This window comes from Symphalangus syndactylus, chromosome 8, assembly GCF_028878055.3.
Source record: "Symphalangus syndactylus isolate Jambi chromosome 8, NHGRI_mSymSyn1-v2.1_pri, whole genome shotgun sequence".
In the NCBI taxonomy this organism is placed as follows: domain Eukaryota; kingdom Metazoa; phylum Chordata; class Mammalia; order Primates; family Hylobatidae; genus Symphalangus; species Symphalangus syndactylus.
The window spans coordinates 39413862-39433464 of NC_072430.2; the positions used below are offsets into that span (position 1 = coordinate 39413862).

The 19603-nt window shown below is 42.3% G+C and overlaps 1 protein-coding gene across 14 annotated transcripts in view; it reads left to right on the top strand.

The window, feature by feature from the left end:
* The first annotated feature begins 42 nt into the window (after positions 1 to 42).
* Positions 43 to 19603, top strand: part of VIPAS39 (VPS33B interacting protein, apical-basolateral polarity regulator, spe-39 homolog) — a 31912-nt gene continuing 12351 nt past the window's right edge. For 2 of the 14 annotated variants that reach the window (XM_055288639.2, XM_055288643.2), the window contains exons 1-11: positions 43 to 285; positions 3666 to 3758; positions 4358 to 4460; positions 6734 to 6880; positions 8313 to 8351; positions 8706 to 8770; positions 9516 to 9572; positions 13645 to 13737; positions 14827 to 14860; positions 15330 to 15432; positions 16914 to 16941. In XM_055288639.2, coding sequence (XP_055144614.1) covers positions 3666 to 3758; positions 4358 to 4460; positions 6734 to 6880; positions 8313 to 8351; positions 8706 to 8770; positions 9516 to 9572; positions 13645 to 13737; positions 14827 to 14860; positions 15330 to 15432; positions 16914 to 16941 — 762 coding nt within the window. In that variant the 5' untranslated portion in view covers positions 43 to 285. Of the gene's footprint in view, positions 286 to 366; positions 669 to 3106; positions 3462 to 3665; positions 3759 to 4357; positions 4461 to 6733; positions 6881 to 8312; positions 8352 to 8705; positions 8771 to 9515; positions 9573 to 13644; positions 13738 to 14826; positions 14861 to 15329; positions 15433 to 16913; positions 16942 to 19603 lie in introns of those variants that run through there. The other 12 variants (XM_063644258.1, XM_055288638.2, XM_055288636.2 and 9 more) reach the window with 12 other exon arrangements.

The following is a 19603-nucleotide window of genomic DNA, read 5'->3' on the forward strand; positions in this document are numbered from 1 at the left end:
GAAGGTCGCGCGGAAAGGAGAGGAAATGACCTAGCACGGTGCTTGGGATTTCTGGGGGCTGTAGTCAAGAAGCCTTGTGGTTCGTCGGGACAGCGCCTGACAGCAGAGGCAGAGGAAACTACAACTTCCAGCATGCCCTGCGGTCTCGTTATTCGTGTTTTCTCTCCGCCCCGCGATTATTCCCTTCCGCCCCCTTCTCTAAGCTGCACAGCCTGAATAGAAAGGCTGGTCCAGCGGCGGCGGAGGCTGGCGCTGTCCTGAGAGGGAGGGCTGTGTGCGGAAGAGGTGAGGGTGTCCCAACCCCCTTGGGTCGCGTATCTGGCTGAGTCCAGCCTCTCCGCATCTTGATCTTTTCCCCTCTTCTAGGAGGCATCCCTACACCCTACGACCACAGGCCTGATTCTCTTCTTTCAGTCAGGGCGACCCTTGGGCGCTGGAGTACGCTTGGGATTGGGGCTGCGAGTGAGCACCAGCGATTGGTTCGGAAGCGGACATTTGGTTCAGAACGAGCATTTAACTCTGCCAGGGATCCGCTGGGCTCTGACGACTGCGGTAGATCCATGGCTTCCTGGACATTCACCCGTAGAGTCATCCTAGCTTATCTCATGTTCCCTGGTCTCAGTTCAGAAGCCTCACCTGTATCTTCCTGGCTCAGAAGATAGTTGAAAGCAAGTCTGACTTCTCAGTAGCTGGTTTTTGGAGTTTTCTGAGGCAGGGAGCATGTTGTGGTTTTCTTGCTGATTCTTCTGTTTTCCTTTGTAAAGTTCCTGTTCTCCCCCGAGACCTCTCACCCTGCCTTGTGGGCTGTCGGTAAACAGGAGACGATAAAGACAAGCCTCTGAAGTATTTTAAATCATGTTGAAGCACCTGTCACTCTTAAGATTGTACCTGATTACTTTATAACTCTAGAGCCATTAGATCATTATCTGTACTTGCCAAGTAAACCTAGCTTCTCATTTGGCGTTATAAATAAAAATTGATGGCAGTTGTCTACTGCCATTGCATGGTTAAAAGGATTCCAGAAATCCTCTGGCAGATTATTGTGTTTGTTAGACACATTCTATGTTTATCTGTAGACAACTACTATAGTGAAGGAATGATCGCTAGTTTTCCGAAAAGTGAAAAATAGGTAGAAGGACCATGCAAGACACTAGAAATGGTCTAGGAGCCAGAAAGCCTGGACTGTAATTTGAAATAGGAGCACTTAACAAGGTGGCTTTGATACTGAACTCTTTTGTGCCTCACTTTCCCCGTGAGTAACATGGAAATGGAATCTCCCAGGCCTACCTTACAAGATTGTTCCGAGGATCAAATGAATGAGAGTGATTTATGAACTGACATGTGTGCCAGAGACATTTATATGTTCTATACACATCTTCAGCATTTGTGGCCACTCAGAATTTTTGTATTTTTTTTAATCTTTAGGATTGCTAAAAAATATTTTGTTTTTTAGCTTCTCCCAAGGTACCAGGATGATGTATTAATAATAAAAGTTACTATTAAGTGTTAATTTTGGGTCAGGCACTAAGCACTTTACATGTATTAACTGGTTTACTCCTCATAACCATTTCTAAGGTAGGTCGTCTGTTATGCCCATTTTACAGATGGGGAAACCAAGACAGAAAAATCTCAGTATGATATTCCATATTAAGAGGAAATAACATTTAGTATTTACTTTCTGCTAGACACTTTTATAGATGTTCCCTGCAACTCTGTGAGATAGGATATGATTTTCTCCAAGGCTTAGAAGTAAAGTCATTTATCCAGTTTGCTCAGAATTAAGAGAAACCAGGATTTGAACTAAAGGTTGCCTGACTACAATGTCTGTATGGGATGATTTCATGGTGTCTGCCAGCATTTTTGGTTTATCTCCCTAAAATTAAATACAGAAAAGGATTTTTAAACAACACTGTTCCAGTAGAAATCAATTAGTGATGTCTGCCATGGGAAGGGACCAGATAGTAGAAAATTCCCACAATATCCTTGCTATCCCTATATCCCCTGAGTTGAAAACAGAGTCAGGAAGTAACAGTAGAGTATCTTTAAGGGCCATCAAAAGCCTCAATAGGACTACCATGACAAGGCTTTTCTCAAGCTTTTATTGATGAAGGTGCTATTAAAAGGAAAAGCAAATGGTTCTTTTAGAACTTGATGCTGTTTAGCCTTTACAGTTATTTTTGGTGCTGTGGGAGTTTTATACCCAGTCCTTGGCTTAAATCATAGTTTTCATTGTAATCCAGTTGGCATTGATAGTTTAGTTTGTAATTCTCTTTCCTTATTTGGAGATAGGGAGGGTCTCACTGTGTCACCCAGGCTGGAGTGCAGTGGTGTAATCTCAGCTCATGGCAGCCTCGACCTCCCAAGCTCAGGTGATCCTCCCACCTTAGCCTCCCAAGTAGCTGGGACTATGTCACCATGTCCAGCTAGTTTTTTGTTTTGTTTTTAAAATTTTTTTTAGAGACAGTTTTACTATGTTGCCCAGGCGAGTCTTGAACTTGGGCTCAGGCGATCCTCCCACCTCGGTCTCCCAAAGTGCTGAGATTACAGATATGAGCCACTGTGCCCTGCCTAGTTTGTAATTCTAGGGCAAAACTTGTTTTTGCAGGGCAAAATTGAATTTTATAGTAGTTATAACAGGGACTTGTGGTCTTTTGACCACTTCTTTATATACTTGCTTTTCTTGGCCATCCCCTCATTTCTGAAATTTTGGCCAACAGTTGTTAATAAAAGTCATAATTTGAAGATTTAGGTAAGATAGTTCTTCTTTTAATTGCTTTGCTTTCCATTCTTTCAGGCATTTAAAAAGCATACATGAGGGTGGAATATTTGTCAGTTTCATTCACTGTAGTATTCCCAGAGCCTAGAACAGTGCCTCAGAGATGGTGCTCAATAAGTATTTGTTGAAAATGTGAATGCAATTTTTGTCTGTTTTGTGCATGTTCTGATTGCTCTTCCTTGTGTATTCAGCAAAGTTTTGTAATAGATTCCTATAGCATTTGCCTGCCTTGCACTGTCGCTTTTAATACATACCTATGCTGAATGCCCTAGCTCTGTTGTAGGGTCCCCATGTCTGACACTTTTTTTTTTTTTTTTTGAGACAGAATTTCGTTCTTGTTGCCCAGGCTGGAGTGCAATGGTGCAATCTTGGCTAACTGCAACCTCTGCCTCCCGGATTCAAGCGATTCTCCTGCCTCAGCCTCCTGAGTAGCTGGGATTACAGGCATGCGCCACCATGCCCAGCTAATTTTGTATTTTTAGTAGAGATGGGGTTTCTCCATGTTGGTCAGGCTGGTCTCGAACTCCTGACCTCAGATGTTCTGCCCGCCTCGGCCTGCCAAAGTGCTGGGATTAAAGGCCTGAGCCACTGCACCCAGCCTCTGGCACTTTTTTATATACCTTACAACACCTGAGAGAGTGCCCTGGATAAAGTGGATGCTCTAAGAATGGATGACTACTTCTGGGTAATTAGAAGATTAGAAGTATGATTTGATCAGTTGGAGACCCAAGAATCTGGTTTTATATGGCAGGTTCAATATTTGTTTTACCAGATTCTTTTCTGCATCCTTGATTTTTGGGAGCAGTTAGTGGTACAGGAAACTAAAGCTTTTGGAACTCTTTGGGGAGAAACCCAGAAAGGGACAATGTATGTCTTCCTGTCACTGTAGATGAATCGGACAAAGGGTGATGAGGAGGAGTATTGGAACAGCTCCAAGTTCAAGGCTTTTACCTTTGATGACGAAGATGATGAGCTTTCACAGGTAGGTCAACTGCTGAAGTTTGTACTTTTCTCCACAGTGCCACTCTAAAATTCCTTCCTCTTGCATTCTGGGTAACTAGGCTTTTGACCATGTCTTCATTAGGCTCAGGAAAGAGCCAGAAGGATTGTAAAATCCAGCTCACTGCCTTTCTTAATTTACCTTTTTAAGATGATTTATTCCTACAGTTTTTTTTCTTTTTGAAGAACCCCAAGTCTTTTATTCATGTGATTTTTTTTTTTTTATTTTTGAAAGATGAACTGGATTGGAAGATTTATCTTTGTTGTGTCTATTTTGCAATTGAGGAATCATTTATTTTTAGAGAGGTGAATAAATTCACTCAGGTTTACATAGGAAGTCATTGCCAGGAATATGATGAGAATTCAAAAGTGACTTTTATTCCTCCTAACTCTATTACCACTGGACTGTAGTGTTGGCTAAAAATCAGTTTGTTTTCTTGGCAGATATCTAGTATGATAGGCTTTGAATTGCACAGGGCGAGTGTTGGCCACCTTCAGGCCCCAATTCCTCAGCCTTCTTGATTGTCAGAAGAGAGGTGGGAAATGATTGCCTGAGCGCCCTAGCCTTGTGTCCCTCTGCAGTTAAAGGAGTCCAAGCGGGCAGTGAACAGCCTCCGAGACTTCGTGGATGATGATGACGATGATGACCTGGAGCGAGTCAGCTGGAGTGGGGAACCTGTGGGAAGTAAGTAGAAGAGTCCCTAGGCAGGGATAGATGTTCAGGATTCTTATCACTGATGAAGGCTCTACTTGTTTGTCTCTTCAATGCTAGTTAGGAGAGGGACTAGGATAAGACTATTTTCAGATAAGCATACATCTGGAAACTTAACTCCAGGAGAAGATACTTGGGAAATGCAGCAGGAGTTCCCACATGGCTGTATAGGTCTGCTCTTCAGGGGTTGATGCTTGGCTGGCTATTTCATTCTCATTTGGGGTGCTTGTTAAAATGACATACTCCTAGGCTTTATCTTGGAGATTCTGTTCATTAGGTCTTCTGCGGAGTAGAGGGGGTCTCAAGTTTTTTTTTGTTTTTTTTTTTGAGACGGAGTCTTGCTCTGTCACCCAGGCTGGAGTGCAATGGCACGATCTCGGCTCACTGCAAGCTCCTTCTCCCGGGTTCATGCCATTCTCCTGCCTCAGCCTCCCGAGTAGCTGGGACTACAGGCACCCGCCACCACACCCGGCTAATTTTTTGCATTTTTAGTACTGACGGGGTTTCACCATGTTAGCCGGGATGGTCTCAATCTCCTGACCTGATCTCCTGATCCACCCGCCTTGGCCTCCCAAAGTGCTAGGATTACAGGCATGAGCCACCGCGCCCGGCCTCAAGTTTTAATAAACACTGCAAGTGATTCTAATATGTAGCCATATTTGGGAACTACTGACTTAACTCAGTATACTCATAACTGATTGACAGAACGGACTTCCTTACCCACCAAGTCTTACTGCTTAGCTGTATATGATACCACTTAATACTTTTTCAGAGTCCATTTGATTTTTTTTTTTTTTTTTTTTTTTGAGATAGAGTCTTACTCTGTTGCCTAGTCTGGAGTGCAATGGCGCGATCTTGACTCACTGCAACCTCTGCCTCCCAGGTTCAAGTGATTCTCATGCTTCAGCCTCCCTAGTAGCTGGGATTAAAGGCGCCATCCACCATGCCTGGCTAATTTTTGTATTTTTAGTAGAGATGGAGTTTTACCATGTTGGCCAGGCTGGTCTCGAACTCCTGACCTCAAATGATCTGCCTGCCTTGGCCTCCTAAAGTGTTGGGATTATAGGTATGAGCCACTGTCCCTGGCCCCCATCTGATTTTTAAGAAATATTTTTAATTGAAAGTTTTTAAAAAACAGGCCATACTATAATGTGACTAAAGATTTAAAAAAAATTAAAGGTCTACAGTGAAAAGTTTCCGTTCCATATTGTTATGTATCTTCTCAGTTTTCAGTTCCTGTCCTCCCAAAAAACAATCGTTGTTGCTTGGTTCCTGTGTATGCATCCAAAGACTCTTTCTGCATTTGGAAATGTATATAGAAACATGTATTCTCATCCCTTTTTTACACAAGCAGTAGCATACTTCATACCTTGCTCTTTTTATGTGTTAATATAGCTTGGAGATCTTTCCATGTCATTATATAGTGTTCTCATTTTCTCTTTCTTTTTTTAAATAGCAGCATAGTATTAAATTGTATGGATTTATCATTTATTTAGCCAGCCTACTGTTGAATTTTAGATTTTTCAATCTTTGCTCTTTATATTTCTATCAGTGACTTTATATTCTGACCATAGATGCATAAATGAAAGAGCAATTCTTAGAGTGGAATTACTCACGTAGGATGTTTGCATCTGTATTGGGTAGATATTGCCAAATTGACCTCCACAGGGGTTGTACCAATTCGTACTACCACCAGCAATGGAGGAGGGTTCCAGTTTCCCGATAACCTGGCCAACACAGGGTATTATCAAGCTTTTGGATCTTTTCCCATCTTATAGGGGACTAATGGGTTCTCATTATATTTTTAATTTGTAGTACTCTTAGCAAAGCTGGGGGCAGGTGGTGTGTGCCTCTGGAGGGTAGTGGCGATGGATGGCGTGAGGCCAGGAGTTGAGGCCAACGTGAGACATGATTGTGAGATATGATTGTGAATAGCCACTGTACTCCAGAGCTCCGGCAATGTAGTGAGACCCTGTCTCTAAAAAAAAAAGAAAAAAGAAAAAAAAGAGTAAGGTTGAGCATCCTCTCATATGTTTAAGAGCCATTTGAATTTTCTGTGATCCACTTATTCATGTCCTTGCTCCATTTTCTGCCGATTAGTCTATTTGATTCTGTCTTTTCTCCCTGCCCCAAGTTGGCCAAGGGACCAGGGCTTCTGGTGAAAAGCTTTTAGAGCTTGTTGAATGTTGGATGTCAAGGCTTTATTGTGAATGAGAATTGCTGATGTAGTTCTTACTATCTCACAGGTATCTCGTGGTCCATCAAAGAGACTGCTGGTAATAGCGGCTCAACCCATGAGGGGCGTGAACAGCTAAAGAGCCGAAACAGCTTCTCCTCCTATGCACAACTACCCAAGCCTACTTCTACCTACTCCCTGAGCAGCTTTTTTAGAGGTAAAGAGAGATGCTTAAATGGATAGGAAAGTCCTCCTTCTCTTTTTTCAGGAAAATCTTAGGCCATAATTTTCATTTACTTTGTAAGAAAAAGATTATTGAAGGATAAAGCATTCTCATTGGAGCTGGCAGCTGGGTATTAGGAGCGAGATAAATGCGAGAAATTCGGAGGAGTTGGACTGGTTTTGTAGAGCACGATGAACGAAATCGACATTAACTCTGTGACTGATACTGAAGAAATTTGCCTAGATCAAAATTCCTCCCTACTCCTTGCGCATTGCTGTTGGAAAACCTTGTTGGTGGGAATGCCAAGTGGTGCAGCCACCGTGGAAGACAGTATGGTGGTTTTTTTAAAAAAAATTAAACAGCAAACATATAACTGGCCAGGTGTGGTGGCTCACGCCTGTAATCCCAGCACTTTTGGGAGGCTGAGGCAGGTGGATCACCTGAGGTCAGGAGTTCTAGACCAGCCTACCAATATGGTGAAACCCCGTCTCTACTAAAAATACAAAAATTAGCTGGGCGTGGTGGGGGGCGCCTGTAATCCCAGCTGCTCAGGAGGCTGAGGGAGGCAGATTGCTAGAACCTGGGAGGCAAAGGTTGTAGTGAACTGAGATTGCACTACTGCAGTCTAGCCTGGGTGACACAGCAAAAACTCCATCTCAATAAATAAATAACATATGATCTAGCAATTTTACTTCTAGGTATATATCAAAAAGAATGGAAAGCAGGGATTTGAATAGATATTTGTACCTCCATGTTGATAGTAGCATTATTCACAATAGCCAAAAGATGGAAACAACCCAAATGGCCATTGATGGATGAATGGATAAACAAAATGTGCCATATATATGCAGTGGAATGTTAGCATTAAAGAAGAACGACATTCCCATACATGCTGCAACATGGATGATCCTTGAGGATGTGATGCTAAATAAAATAAGGCACAAAGGGACAAATATTGTATGACTCCATTTATGTATGACCTAGAATAGTCAGATTCATAGAGACAGAAAGTAGAATGGTGGTTACCAAGAGTTGGGGTGGAGGGAATGGAGAGTTATTGTTTAAAGGGTATAGAGTTGGTTAAAGGGTAGAGAGTCTCAGTTTGGAATGATGAAAAAGTTCTGGAGATGGATAGTGGTGATGGTTGTACAACAGTGTGAATGTACTTAATGCTACTGACTTATACAGTTAAAAATGGCTAAAATGGTAAATTTTGTTATGTATATTTTACCATAATTAAAAAATATTTTCTCCCTGCTCCATTTTTTAATGGCACTTCAGATTTCTACAGATGAATAAAACCTTTTTTAAGCCTTAAGTTCCTATATTGCATTATAGAGTTCTGTACACATTGTGTCTTTAACCAAGTTTGGATGGCTCTGATTTAAACTGTTGACCTTTTCCCTCTTGTGTTCCTTACCTTTAGGTAGAACTAGACCTGGAAGTTTCCAGTCCCTTTCTGATGGTAGGCATTGAACCCTCTTAATTGCTGTGGGAAATGTTACTGATCTGGTACAGTCTGGGGAGTTACAGGGACAGGTAGTAATTAGATGACAAGATGAACTTTCTTCTGCATCTACTGTCATTATTAGAGGAATTTTCTGATACTGACTAAGGAGGTAGAAATCATTCTAGCTACAGGGGCAAAGGTGACTTCTAGGGATGCTGTCTTTGGGGAAGAACGGAGATCTGCTTTTGGCCATAAAGTTAACATTGGGAGCCCACAAGTCAAAAAAATGTGAGAAGGAAGCAGTAGAGGGAAGGAGTGACAAGCAGGATTCATGGTGCCCTTCTGAACCAGCTGCTTGTTCTTTTTCAGCTTTGTCAGACACACCTGCCAAAAGCTATGCTCCAGAGCTGGGGAGACCCAAAGGGGAGTATAGGGTGAGTTACAGCATACACTGGTGTAACACTTTCCACAGTATAAAGTACCTTGACATATGTTACCTGGCTTGATTTTCCCAAGTATTTGAGTAGATTTTTTTTTAACCCTGTTTTATAGATAAGAAAACTGGGTTTCTAAACATTAGGGCTTACCTGGGGTCTCAGAGCTAGGAAAGGGTGCAACTTAGACTTATAATCTCTATATTCTGACTCAGTTCTGCCATACTTTGCTAACTCATTATGTGCCCACCTGAAGGCTGTACTTTGAAACCCAGTGATCATCACTGCAGTCTGGAAGCTTGGTAGAGCTCATATTCCCATGAAGCAAATAAAAAAGCAAATTGATCCATAAGGAAGAAACCATATCCTAAGGTCAGAAAAGGAACATGTCTCCAATGTCCCTCTCTTTCCTTCTGTTGGCCAAAGGCATTAATTGTTAGAATCCTAAAACGTGATTCTAATTCATTTAGAGGTTGCAGTCCTGAACCAGTAGGCATGGGGCTACTGGCTTTGTCAATTGGCTCTTCCCTCTTTGATCCATCTCCTCCTATCTATATTGCCCCTGCTCTAGTTCCTTCAGAAACTCAAAACAAAACCGTCCCATTTCTTCATTTTTTTCACATCCATTCCCTCCCACAAAGTATTTCCCCCTTAGACACTAAGACTGAGTTTGAGTTGAGGAGTGGGTACACTGATAAATTTGATTCCTTAACTTCCTGGGATTCATGTATTGCTAATATTCCAGGATTACAGCAATGACTGGAGCCCCAGTGATACAGTGCGACGCCTCCGGAAGGGCAAGGTAAGGAGAGAGAATTTTTGTGAGGTTCTTTGGGAAGCTGGCCAGCTTGTTCACACAGGGAAGATTTCTTGACCTCTCTTCAGTTCTCATTTGTTCAATGAATTTCAGGGGGAAAATAAATCCACTAAGGTTGAAAGTCAGTGGCAAAATTTCTGGTTCTCCATTACTGTTGTTTTGATGGGGTAGTGGGAAAAGAGTGATGGATGAGAGGGGAAAGTACGTTTAAGAGTGAGAGGCCGGGGCCAGGGGCGGTGGCTCACGCCTGTAATCCCAGCACTTTGGGAGGCCGAGGCGGGTGGATCATGAGGTCAAGAGATCAAGACCGTCCTGGCCAACATGGTGAAACCCCATCTGTACTAAAAATATAAAAAATTAGCTAGGCATGGTGGCAGGCACCTGTAGTCCCAGCTACTTGGGAGGCTGAGGCAGGAGAATCACTTGAACCCAGGAGGTGGAGGTTGCAGTGACCTGAGATTGCGCCACTGCATTTCAGCCTGGCGAGTAAGACTCCATCTCAAAAAAAAAAAAAAGAGAAGCCGGGCGTGGTGGCTCACGCCTGTAATCCCAGCACTTTGGGAGGCTAAGGCAGGCAGATCACCTGAGGTCAGGAGTTCTAGACCAGCCTGGCCAACATGGTGAAACCCCATCTCTACTAAAAATGCAAAAAATTAGGCAGGCGTGATGGTGTGCACCTGTAATCCCAGCTACTCGGGAGGCTGAGGCAGGAGAATCACTTGAATCTGGGAGGTGGAGATTGTAGTGAGCTGAGATCGTGCCACTGCACTCCAGCCTGGGCAACAAGAGTGAAAGTCCGCCCCCCTGCCCAAAAAAAAGAGTGAGAACAATCTTTTATGTTAGAACTGTGATTCATTGAGTTCATTTTTGCATATGGTGTGATGTAAGGGTTTGAGTTTCATTGTTTTCCCCATGTAGATCTCCATTTGTTCCAGCACTATTTGTTGAAAAAACTATCCTTTCTCCATTGAATTATCCTGCTGATGCCTTTGTTGAAAATCAGGCCAGTCACAGTGGCTCATGCCTGTAATCCCAGAACTTGGGGAGGCCAAGGTGGGAGGATCTGTCGAGCCCAGGAGTTCAAGGATAGGCTGGGAAACATAGTGAGACCGTGTCTCTACAAATGATAAAAAAAAAAATTAGCCAGGCGTGCGTCCGGGCATGGTGGCTCATGCCTGTAATCCCAGCACTTTGGAAGGCCAAGGCAGGCAGATCACCTGAGGTCGGGAGTTTGAGATCAGCCTGACCAACACAGAGAAACCCCGTCTCTACTAAAAATACAAAATTAGCTGGGCGTGGTGGCACATGCCTGTAATCCCAGCTTCTCAGGAGGCTGAGGCAAGAGAATCGCTTGAACCTGGTGAGCCGAGATTGTGCAATTGCACTCCAGCCTGGGCAACAAGAGCGAAACTCCATCTTAAAAAAAAAAAGCCAAGTGTGGCTAATTTATAATATAAATGTATATTATAATTTATAAATATATAAATGTAACTTATAATCTTATAGCAGGATATGTTTGTTTTTTGTTTTTTTTTTTGAGACGGAGTCTTGCTGTCTCCCAGTCTGGAGTTCAGTGGCACAGTCTCGGCTCACTGCAAGCTCCGCCTTCCGGGTTCACGCCATTCTCCTGCCTCAGCCTCCCGAGTAGCTGGGACTACAGGCGCCTGCCACCACGCCCGGCTAATGTTTTTGTATATTTAGTAGAGACGGGATTTCACCGTGTTAGCCAGGATGGTCTCTATCTCCTGACCTCGTGATCTGCCCGCCTTGGCCTCGCAAAGTGCTGGGATTACAGGCGTGAGCCACTGCACCTGGCTGCAGGATATGTTTTTAGTCACAGTTGCTTGAGAGGCTGAGATGGAAGGATTGCTTGAGCCCTGAAGGTCGAGGCTGCAGTGAGCCGAGATTGTGCCACTCCATTCCAGCTTAGGCAACAGAGCAAGACCCTGTCTCAAGAAGAAAAAAATAAGAAGAAAATTAATGATCATATACGTGTAGGCCTGTTTCTGGACTCTTTATTCTAGTTCATTGGATTATTTATCCTTAAGCTAATACTACAGTCTTGATTATTATATAAATCTTGAAATCAAGATACTTCAACTTTGTTGAAACTTTCAACCTTCAACATTGTTCTTCTCTTCCAAAATTGTTTTGGCTATTCTAGATCCTTTATACTTCCATATTGATTTTAGTAGCAGCTTGGCAGTGTCTACAAAAGAGTTGCTGAGATTTTTATTGGGATTGCCTTGAGTGTACAGATCAATTTTGGTAGAATTGGCAATGATCATAATAATTAATGGATCAAAATGGATCATAATGCCAGGTGTGATGGCTTGTGCCTGTAATCCCAGCTACTCAGGAGGCTGAGGCAGGAAGATCAATTGAGCCCTGGAGGGTGAGCCTGCAGTGAGCTGTGATTGCATCACTGCACTCCAACCTGGGCAAGAGAGTGAGACCCTGTCTCTCAAAAAAAAGCAGATAAAATGGATTATACTTCACGGGTTCTAAGGATTGGGAATGTAAAAATAAATAAATAAAATGGATCATAGACCTAAATGTAAATTAAGTGTTAAAACTATAAAACTTCTAGAAGAAAATATAGATTAAAATCTTTATGATCTTGACTTAGCCAAAGATTTATTACCTAGGACACAAAAAGCATGAACCATAAATGAAAAAATGGATAAAATGGACTTCATCAAAATTTAAAACTTTTATTTTTTTTTAGAAACCACTGTTAAAACCATGAAAAGACCACCATAGCTCAGAGAAAGTAGTTTCAAAACACGTGTATTATAAAGGACTTTCATCCAGAATATATATAAAACTTTTTTTTTTTTTTGAGACAGAGTTTCCCTCTGTCGCCCAGGCTGGAGTGCAGTGGCACGATCTCAGCTCACTGCAACCTTCGCCTCCCAGGTTCAAGTGATTCTCCTGCTTCAGCCTCCTGAGTAGCTGGAATTACAGGTGCATGCCACCATGCCTGGTTAATTTTTGTATTTTTAGTAGAGACGAGGTTTCACCATGTTGGCCAGACTGGTCTCAAACTCCTGACCTCAGGTGATCTGCCTGCCTTGGCCTCCCAAAGTGCTGGGATTATATGCATGAGCCACTGTACTTGGCCAGAATATATATAAAACTCTTATTAAACCTGGCAATATAGCAAGACCCCATCTCTACAAAATAAAAATTAGCCAGGTGTGATGGCACTCACCTATGGTCTCAGCTACTCAGGAGGCTTGAGGTGGGAAGATTGCTTGAGCCCAGGAAGTCGAGGCTGCACTGAGCCATGATCATGCCACTGCACTCCAGCCTGGGCAATATAGTGAGACCCTGTTTCAAAAAAAAAAAAAAAAAGAAAAACAAAAACAAAACTCTTAGCTCAGTGATAAGTAGACAGTCTGATAAAAAATTGGCACAAGAGTTACAAGACTTGACCAGACACATCACAAAAGAAGATACATGAATGACCAATAATCACTTTAAAAGATACTTAAAATTATAGTTATCAAGAAAATGTGAGATACTGGCTGGGCGTGGTGGCTCACTCCTGTAATCCCAGCACTTTGGGAGGCCGAGGCAGGCGGATCACAAGGTCAGGAGATTGAGACCATCCTGGCTAACATGGTGAAACCTCGTCTCTACTAAAAATACAAAAAAATTAGCCAGGTGTGGTGGCAGGTGCCTGTAGTCCCAGCTACTCGGGAGGCTGAGGCAGGAGAATGGCGTGAACACGGGAGGCGGAGCTTGCAGTGAGCCGAGATTGCGCCACTGCACTCCAGCCTGGGCAACAGAGCAAGACTCTGTCTCTAAAAGAACAAGTGATTTCTGTTGACTTTATCAAGACTTCAGGACATTAGCATCTTATAGGGCAGCAGGCTGAACTAGAGAGGGTGGTGGGAACCTACTGTTTTATAAGTGCTGGGGACCATAGTGTAAAAATAAAGACTCTCCTTGGGGACATTTTGTTTCATTATTGCTCATTTTTTAGTATCCAGCAACAAAGGAATAAAGAAAACTGTCTTCTTATGTACTAATTCTAGTGTTATTCTGCCAGGTTTGCTCACTAGAGAGATTCCGCTCCTTACAGGACAAACTACAACTCCTAGAAGAGGCAGTAAGCATGCATGATGGAAACGTCATTACTGCAGTGAGTTGTCGGATTTGTTGTTGTTTAATTATTGTTTTCACTAGTTTCTGAAAATCCAATCAAATAGAATAACATTTTGTGTTAAATGTTAAGTAAAGATCCTGGATTCCCCTTGGAGGTGTAGGATTCTAAGTAATCTGTGCTTTAAGGGCTTAGCTGGTGCCACATGCACTAAGCGTGGAACCCTGTGTTTTTTTTTTTTTGGAGACAGGGTCTTACTCTGTCGCCCAGGTTGAAGTGCAGTGGTATGATCATGGCTCGCTGTAGCCTTGACCTCCTGAGCTCAAGTGATCCTCTCACCTCAGCTCCCTGAGTAGCTGGGACCACAGGTGCATACCACCATGCCTGGCTAGTTTTTTTTGTTTTTTTGAGACAGAGTCTCGCTCTGTCGCCCAGGCTAGTGTGCAGTGGCACAATCTCGGCTCACTGTGCGATACTCCTGCCTCAGCCTCCCAAGTAGCTGGGATTACAGACGTGGGCCACCATGCCCAGCTAATTTTTGTATTTTTAGTAGATATGGGGTTTCACCACATTGGCTGGGCTGGTCTCAAACTCCTGACCTCAGGTGATCCACCAGCCTTGGCCTCCCAAAGATCTGGGATTACAGGCGTGAGTCACCATGCTTGGCCTTGCCTGGCTAATTTTTAAATTTTTTTGTAGAGACAGGGTCTTGCTATGTTGCCCAAGCTGATCTCATACTCCTGGGCTCAAGTAATCTCCCTGCCTCAGCCTCCCAAAGTGTTGGAATTATGGGCATGAGTCACCATGCCCAGCCTATGTGAAACCCTTGATTGTAACCAAGACACAGAAGGTTGGCTACTATGTGTTATATAAAACAATCTGAGGGAGGAGAGATGTGAGCGTATCCTCTTTCACAGGGAGGTGTCTCTCAGCAGCATGGGCACGGGTGTGTGGACTCTCAAGACACAGCTCAGTTCCAGATAGCCATTGGCTTTCCTTGCATCACATACAGAGCTGTTGGCTGTACCTGCAGAGATTGCTAATGAGTTGCTGGCCCCATGTCTGTAGTGCTCAGGGCATGACTCTGTGTTGGAAAGTTTGCACAGTCTTTGTTGTTTTTTCCTGTAGGTTCTGATTTTCCTGAAGAGGACACTGAGCAAAGGTGAGAATGGCTTGCAGGAAATCTTCAGTCAGCAAGGTGTCTGCCACATTCGAGGGGAGAATGCCGTGTGCCTTTCATACCAGAATTCATTAGTCAAGTCTATTTCAGAGACAACTGGGGTGGCCTGAGACTTCAGAGCACACATCACATCTCTGAGGGCATTCTTTAGGGTGATGACTACATTAACCACAGAGCCTCCTCAGATGGCTGTGTTGGTTTGAAGAAGTCAGAGTCCGTGCTACGTGCCTGCTGTTTGGGTTGGTGTGAAATGAAAAGCTGATTCAATAGCTATGAGCTGCCCAAGACCACAGAGTGTATTGATGGTGAATTAAGACATAGGGGTAAACCATTTTTAGCTTTTGTTAGGCTTTGATGAGATAATGTTTGGAATGTGTGAGTAGGGAGACCAATTTCACACTTGACTAATAGTCTTTAATCTTTCTCAACCTAACTCCTGACTGTCTGACAGAGATCCTCTTCCGAGAGCTGGAGGTGCGACAGGTTGCCCTAAGACATCTTATTCACTTCCTTAAGGAAATAGGGGATCAAAAGTTGCTTTTAGACCTCTTCAGGTAAGAACTGATCATCTGGTCTATAAAGTTTAGTAAGTACTTGTTTCAAAGCACTCTGAGGGTTACAAAGGAAAAGAAGACACCAGCTGCCCTTTACCTGGAAGTACTTGGAAGACAAGCTATTGAAGTGTGAGGGGATAACTAGCAGTACAGCATAGCTTATGATAAGGTGCAAGTTGGTTAAGAACCAGGCTTTGGAGTCACACGCACTTGGGTTGAATGCTATTATAGGTCTCCCGCATCATTCATAGAGTGACCTTGGCCAAGTTACCAACCCTCTTCATGAGGTTTTCACATCTATCAAATGGAGATGATAACACCTACTCACAGGGTTATTATGAAGATGAAGGGCTAGGATGTCAGCCAGCACTTAGCATAATACCTAGTTTGTAGTATTAATATTTATTAAATGTTTTCTTATAAAAGACCTAGAATAAAGGTATCTTTTATTACTTGATTCTAAGTGATACTAGTGGGAAGTACAGCAGAAGAGAAGAAGAAAATGTTTTCAGTCAGGATACCCAAAGAAAGCCTCATGGAGGTGATTAGGATTTGCATGGGCCTATGAAACTAGGTAGGATTCTGATAGGTGAGAGGTAGGCATATCTGCTGGGGGTAAAGAGGGCTGAGGTCTTCTATCATGTTTTTCTTCCCTCTAATTCCAGTCAGTGGGGACTATATCCCACCTTTGGATTAAAATATGTGCACATGATGTCCTTTCTTCAGTGTCAGGGAAAGGGTTAGAACCTCTGTTTAGACTGATATGTGGCCCAAGGTAACCCTGATTACCCAGTGACTCCAGCACAGCAATGAGCTCCCCAAAAGACTGAGGTGGGGAAAAGCAGGTTACCTGGTTAGGGTCAAGATCACAGGTGTTAGCTAGGAATTTGCAAAAGAAGACATGGTCACAGAGGCTGGCTGCTTCCTCCCTCCCTCCTTCCCTTCCTTCCTCTTTCCCAACCAACAAGGCTTTATCAGGCATCACCTCCATGCCAAAATGGTAATGTTAACTATGGTGGTCTATTCAGAGTAAAGAAGAATCAGAAGACAAAAGTCCTCGTTCTCCAAGGTCTTACCTAAGCCTTTGGGGGAGACAAAACACATCGTACTCTGTCCGTGAAAACAGTAAAGAACAATATAGAAAATGTTTTCAAGATTGTATTGACAGAGAATAGTGCTTTAATCTTAGGAAAAAAAAAAAACAACCACCAAGTTTTCTGTGGGCTAGAGTAGGTGGCTCTGAGCCTCCCTGTCAGACCTGTTAACAAAATTATTAGTTCCTTGCAGTACCTTCTTGTCCTTGGTTTTTGTTCGGCCAGAGAGACCAGGGGAACAGTGATATCTGATCAACCATTTATCTTGTGTATAGAGGGAAATGAGTTTGAATTGTGTTTCTCCTAGAGGAGGCACTCGATTTTGTGAGGTTATACTGCCACACATCAATAGATACAAATGCCCTGCTCCCTTCTGCTTCTTCCCAGGTTCCTAGATAGAACAGAAGAGCTTGCGGTAAGTTGGCCTTTGTTTCAGTTGGGGACCTGTTGAACAGAAATCTAGGCTGGGCGTGGTGGCTCACGCCTGTAATCCCAGCACTTTGGGAGGCCGAGGTGGGTGGATCACCTGATGTCAAGAGTTCAAGACCAGCCTGGCCAACATGGTGAAACCCTGTCTCTACTAAAAATACAAAAATTAGCTGGGTGTGGTGGCATGCGCCTGTAATCCCAGCTACTTGGGAGGCTGAGGCAGGAGAATTGCTTGAGCCTTGGAGGGGGAGGTTGCAGTGAGCTGAGATCACGTCATTGCACTCCAGCCTGGGCAACAGAGTGAGACTCTTGTCTCAAAAAAAAAAAAAAAAAAAAAAAAAACCCAGAAATCTAAGCCAAACCCCAGCCTCCAAGATCCCAGACTGATTGAACTATTTCCTTTGATATTGATTATATACAGAAAAGAGAGGCACCTGGAAAACCTGAAAACTTAATCCAAATGATGTATTCTTTCTTTTTAAATGCTCTTTTGGTTGGGCTTATGAATAAATTTTAAAAAATAAATATGTGAAAATTGGCCAGGTCAATTTGTAATTTGTTTTTAGGTTGTTTTCAGGTCCTGGTTGGTAGGAGTTTTGGGGTTTTGGCTTCTCACAAAGAAAATGTTGAAGGCTAAAAGGATAAGAAACCAGATATAGGTCAAGAAGGAAGATAGGTCAAGTTGATGATACACCCAATACACGTTTTGGCTGAGAATTCAATGGCCAAGTGTTAAGATTGAATTTTGGCAGATTTTCACAGTCATAGAATGAACTCCTGGAATACAAGAATAAATCTGAAATTTTACCAAAAACTCAATTGTATTATTAAAACTTCAGCAATTCATGTTAAAAAAAAAAAAACTTGTCATTATAATGCAGGAATAAGAATTTCTAGCCAAGCACGGTGGCTTATGCCTGTAATGCCAGCACTTGGGAGGCTGAGGTGGGAGGAACACTAGAGTTCAGGAGTTGGAGACCAGCCTGGGCAACATAGTGAGATCCCATCTCTAAAAAAATTTTAAAAATTAGCAAAGCATGGTGGTGCATGCCTGTAGTCTCAGCTACCTGGGAAGCTGAGGTGGGAGGATCGCTTAAGTCTGGGAGGTCATGTCTGGGTGAAAGAATGAGACCTTGTCTCAAAAAAAGAATTTCTCAGTACTGTTGATGACAGGATTGCTTTTTGAGTTACTGTACAACACATTTGTGATATCCATACATACATTCAGTTGGCACATTAAATATTGTTAACCTTTGAATAGCATGATTATATATATAATACTGAAAATGCTTTTCAGAAACATGTTTTTTTTTTTTCGAGACAGGCTGGAGTACAGTGGTGCGTGATCATATAGTTTACTGCAGACTCCCAATTCCTGGCTCAAGCCTCAGGCTCCCAAGGAGCTGGGACTACAGGTGCACACGACCACACCTGACTAATTTTTAAAAATCTTTTTGTAGAGACAGGGGTCTCACTTTGTTTGCCAGGCTGGTCTTGAACTCCTAGCCTCAAGCTATCCTCCCACCTTGGCCTCGCAAAGTTCTGGGATTACAGATGTGAACCACCTCACCTGGCTCAGTAACATGTTTTCTGAAAGGAACTTGTACTTAATATTCAAAGCATGAGAGAATCTGAAAAATCCATTTTCTTAATCAACTGAAAATGATTGGCAGCCTGTAGTAATCATTTGAGAAGCTGTTTGTTTATATTTTTAAATCTCTGTAAGTTCAAAACTATAAGGATTTTTCTTCTTACAGCATTTTTATAAAGTTTTTTGTTTTGAATTTCATTAGTGAGAATAAATGTGTTTTGGGCAACTCATTTTTATCTGAAACTTTATTTTCTTTATACTCATTATGTTTGAATTGAAGATGATTTATCATGCATGTTGTTGTATATAGATTTTGAGTTTTTCAACCTTGTAAACTTAAGTGGCAAAGCTGATAGTACACTTTTAGTGTATGCCCACAGAATATGAAGGTTTCCCATGTAGAACTTTTCTTGAAAGACCTAAGGATGAAATGGAATTGAATAACAAAAAATTAACTATAGCTCTTAAAGGTTACTTTCTTTAATATTAGGAATGATTGTATACCAACTATTTTATATGAAATATTTTACAAAGATTGGATTATGATATGTAATTTCTATTCTGTCTTATGTTATTTACATTTTTACATTTACATTTTTATATACATTTACATTTTTATATACATCTGTTGGCTCGATCTGTGAATATTTATGAACAGTGAGTCAGAATGACATGCCCTATTTGTATTACTGATGTTAATTGTTAGATATTTATATGATCATACTACCATTGATCATGTACATGGTCAAGGATGCCAAAAATAACACTGAAATAGGTGCTTAGCTCTTTGACTTTTCAAATTCTAAAGCTGAAGCAAAATATTCATTTTTGGTTAAATACTGAGGCTAAAGTGAAACTTACAGGTAAAGCTCAGTACTCTATCTACTCAGTGCTTTATTATAGATCAGCACCAGCCAATAGAACTTTCTACAATGATGGAAATATTCCATATTTGGGCCCAGCGTGGTGGCTCACGCCTGTAATCCTAGCACACTGGGAGACCAAGGTGGGCGGGTCACCTGAGGTCAGGAGTTCAAGACCAGCCTGGCCATCATGG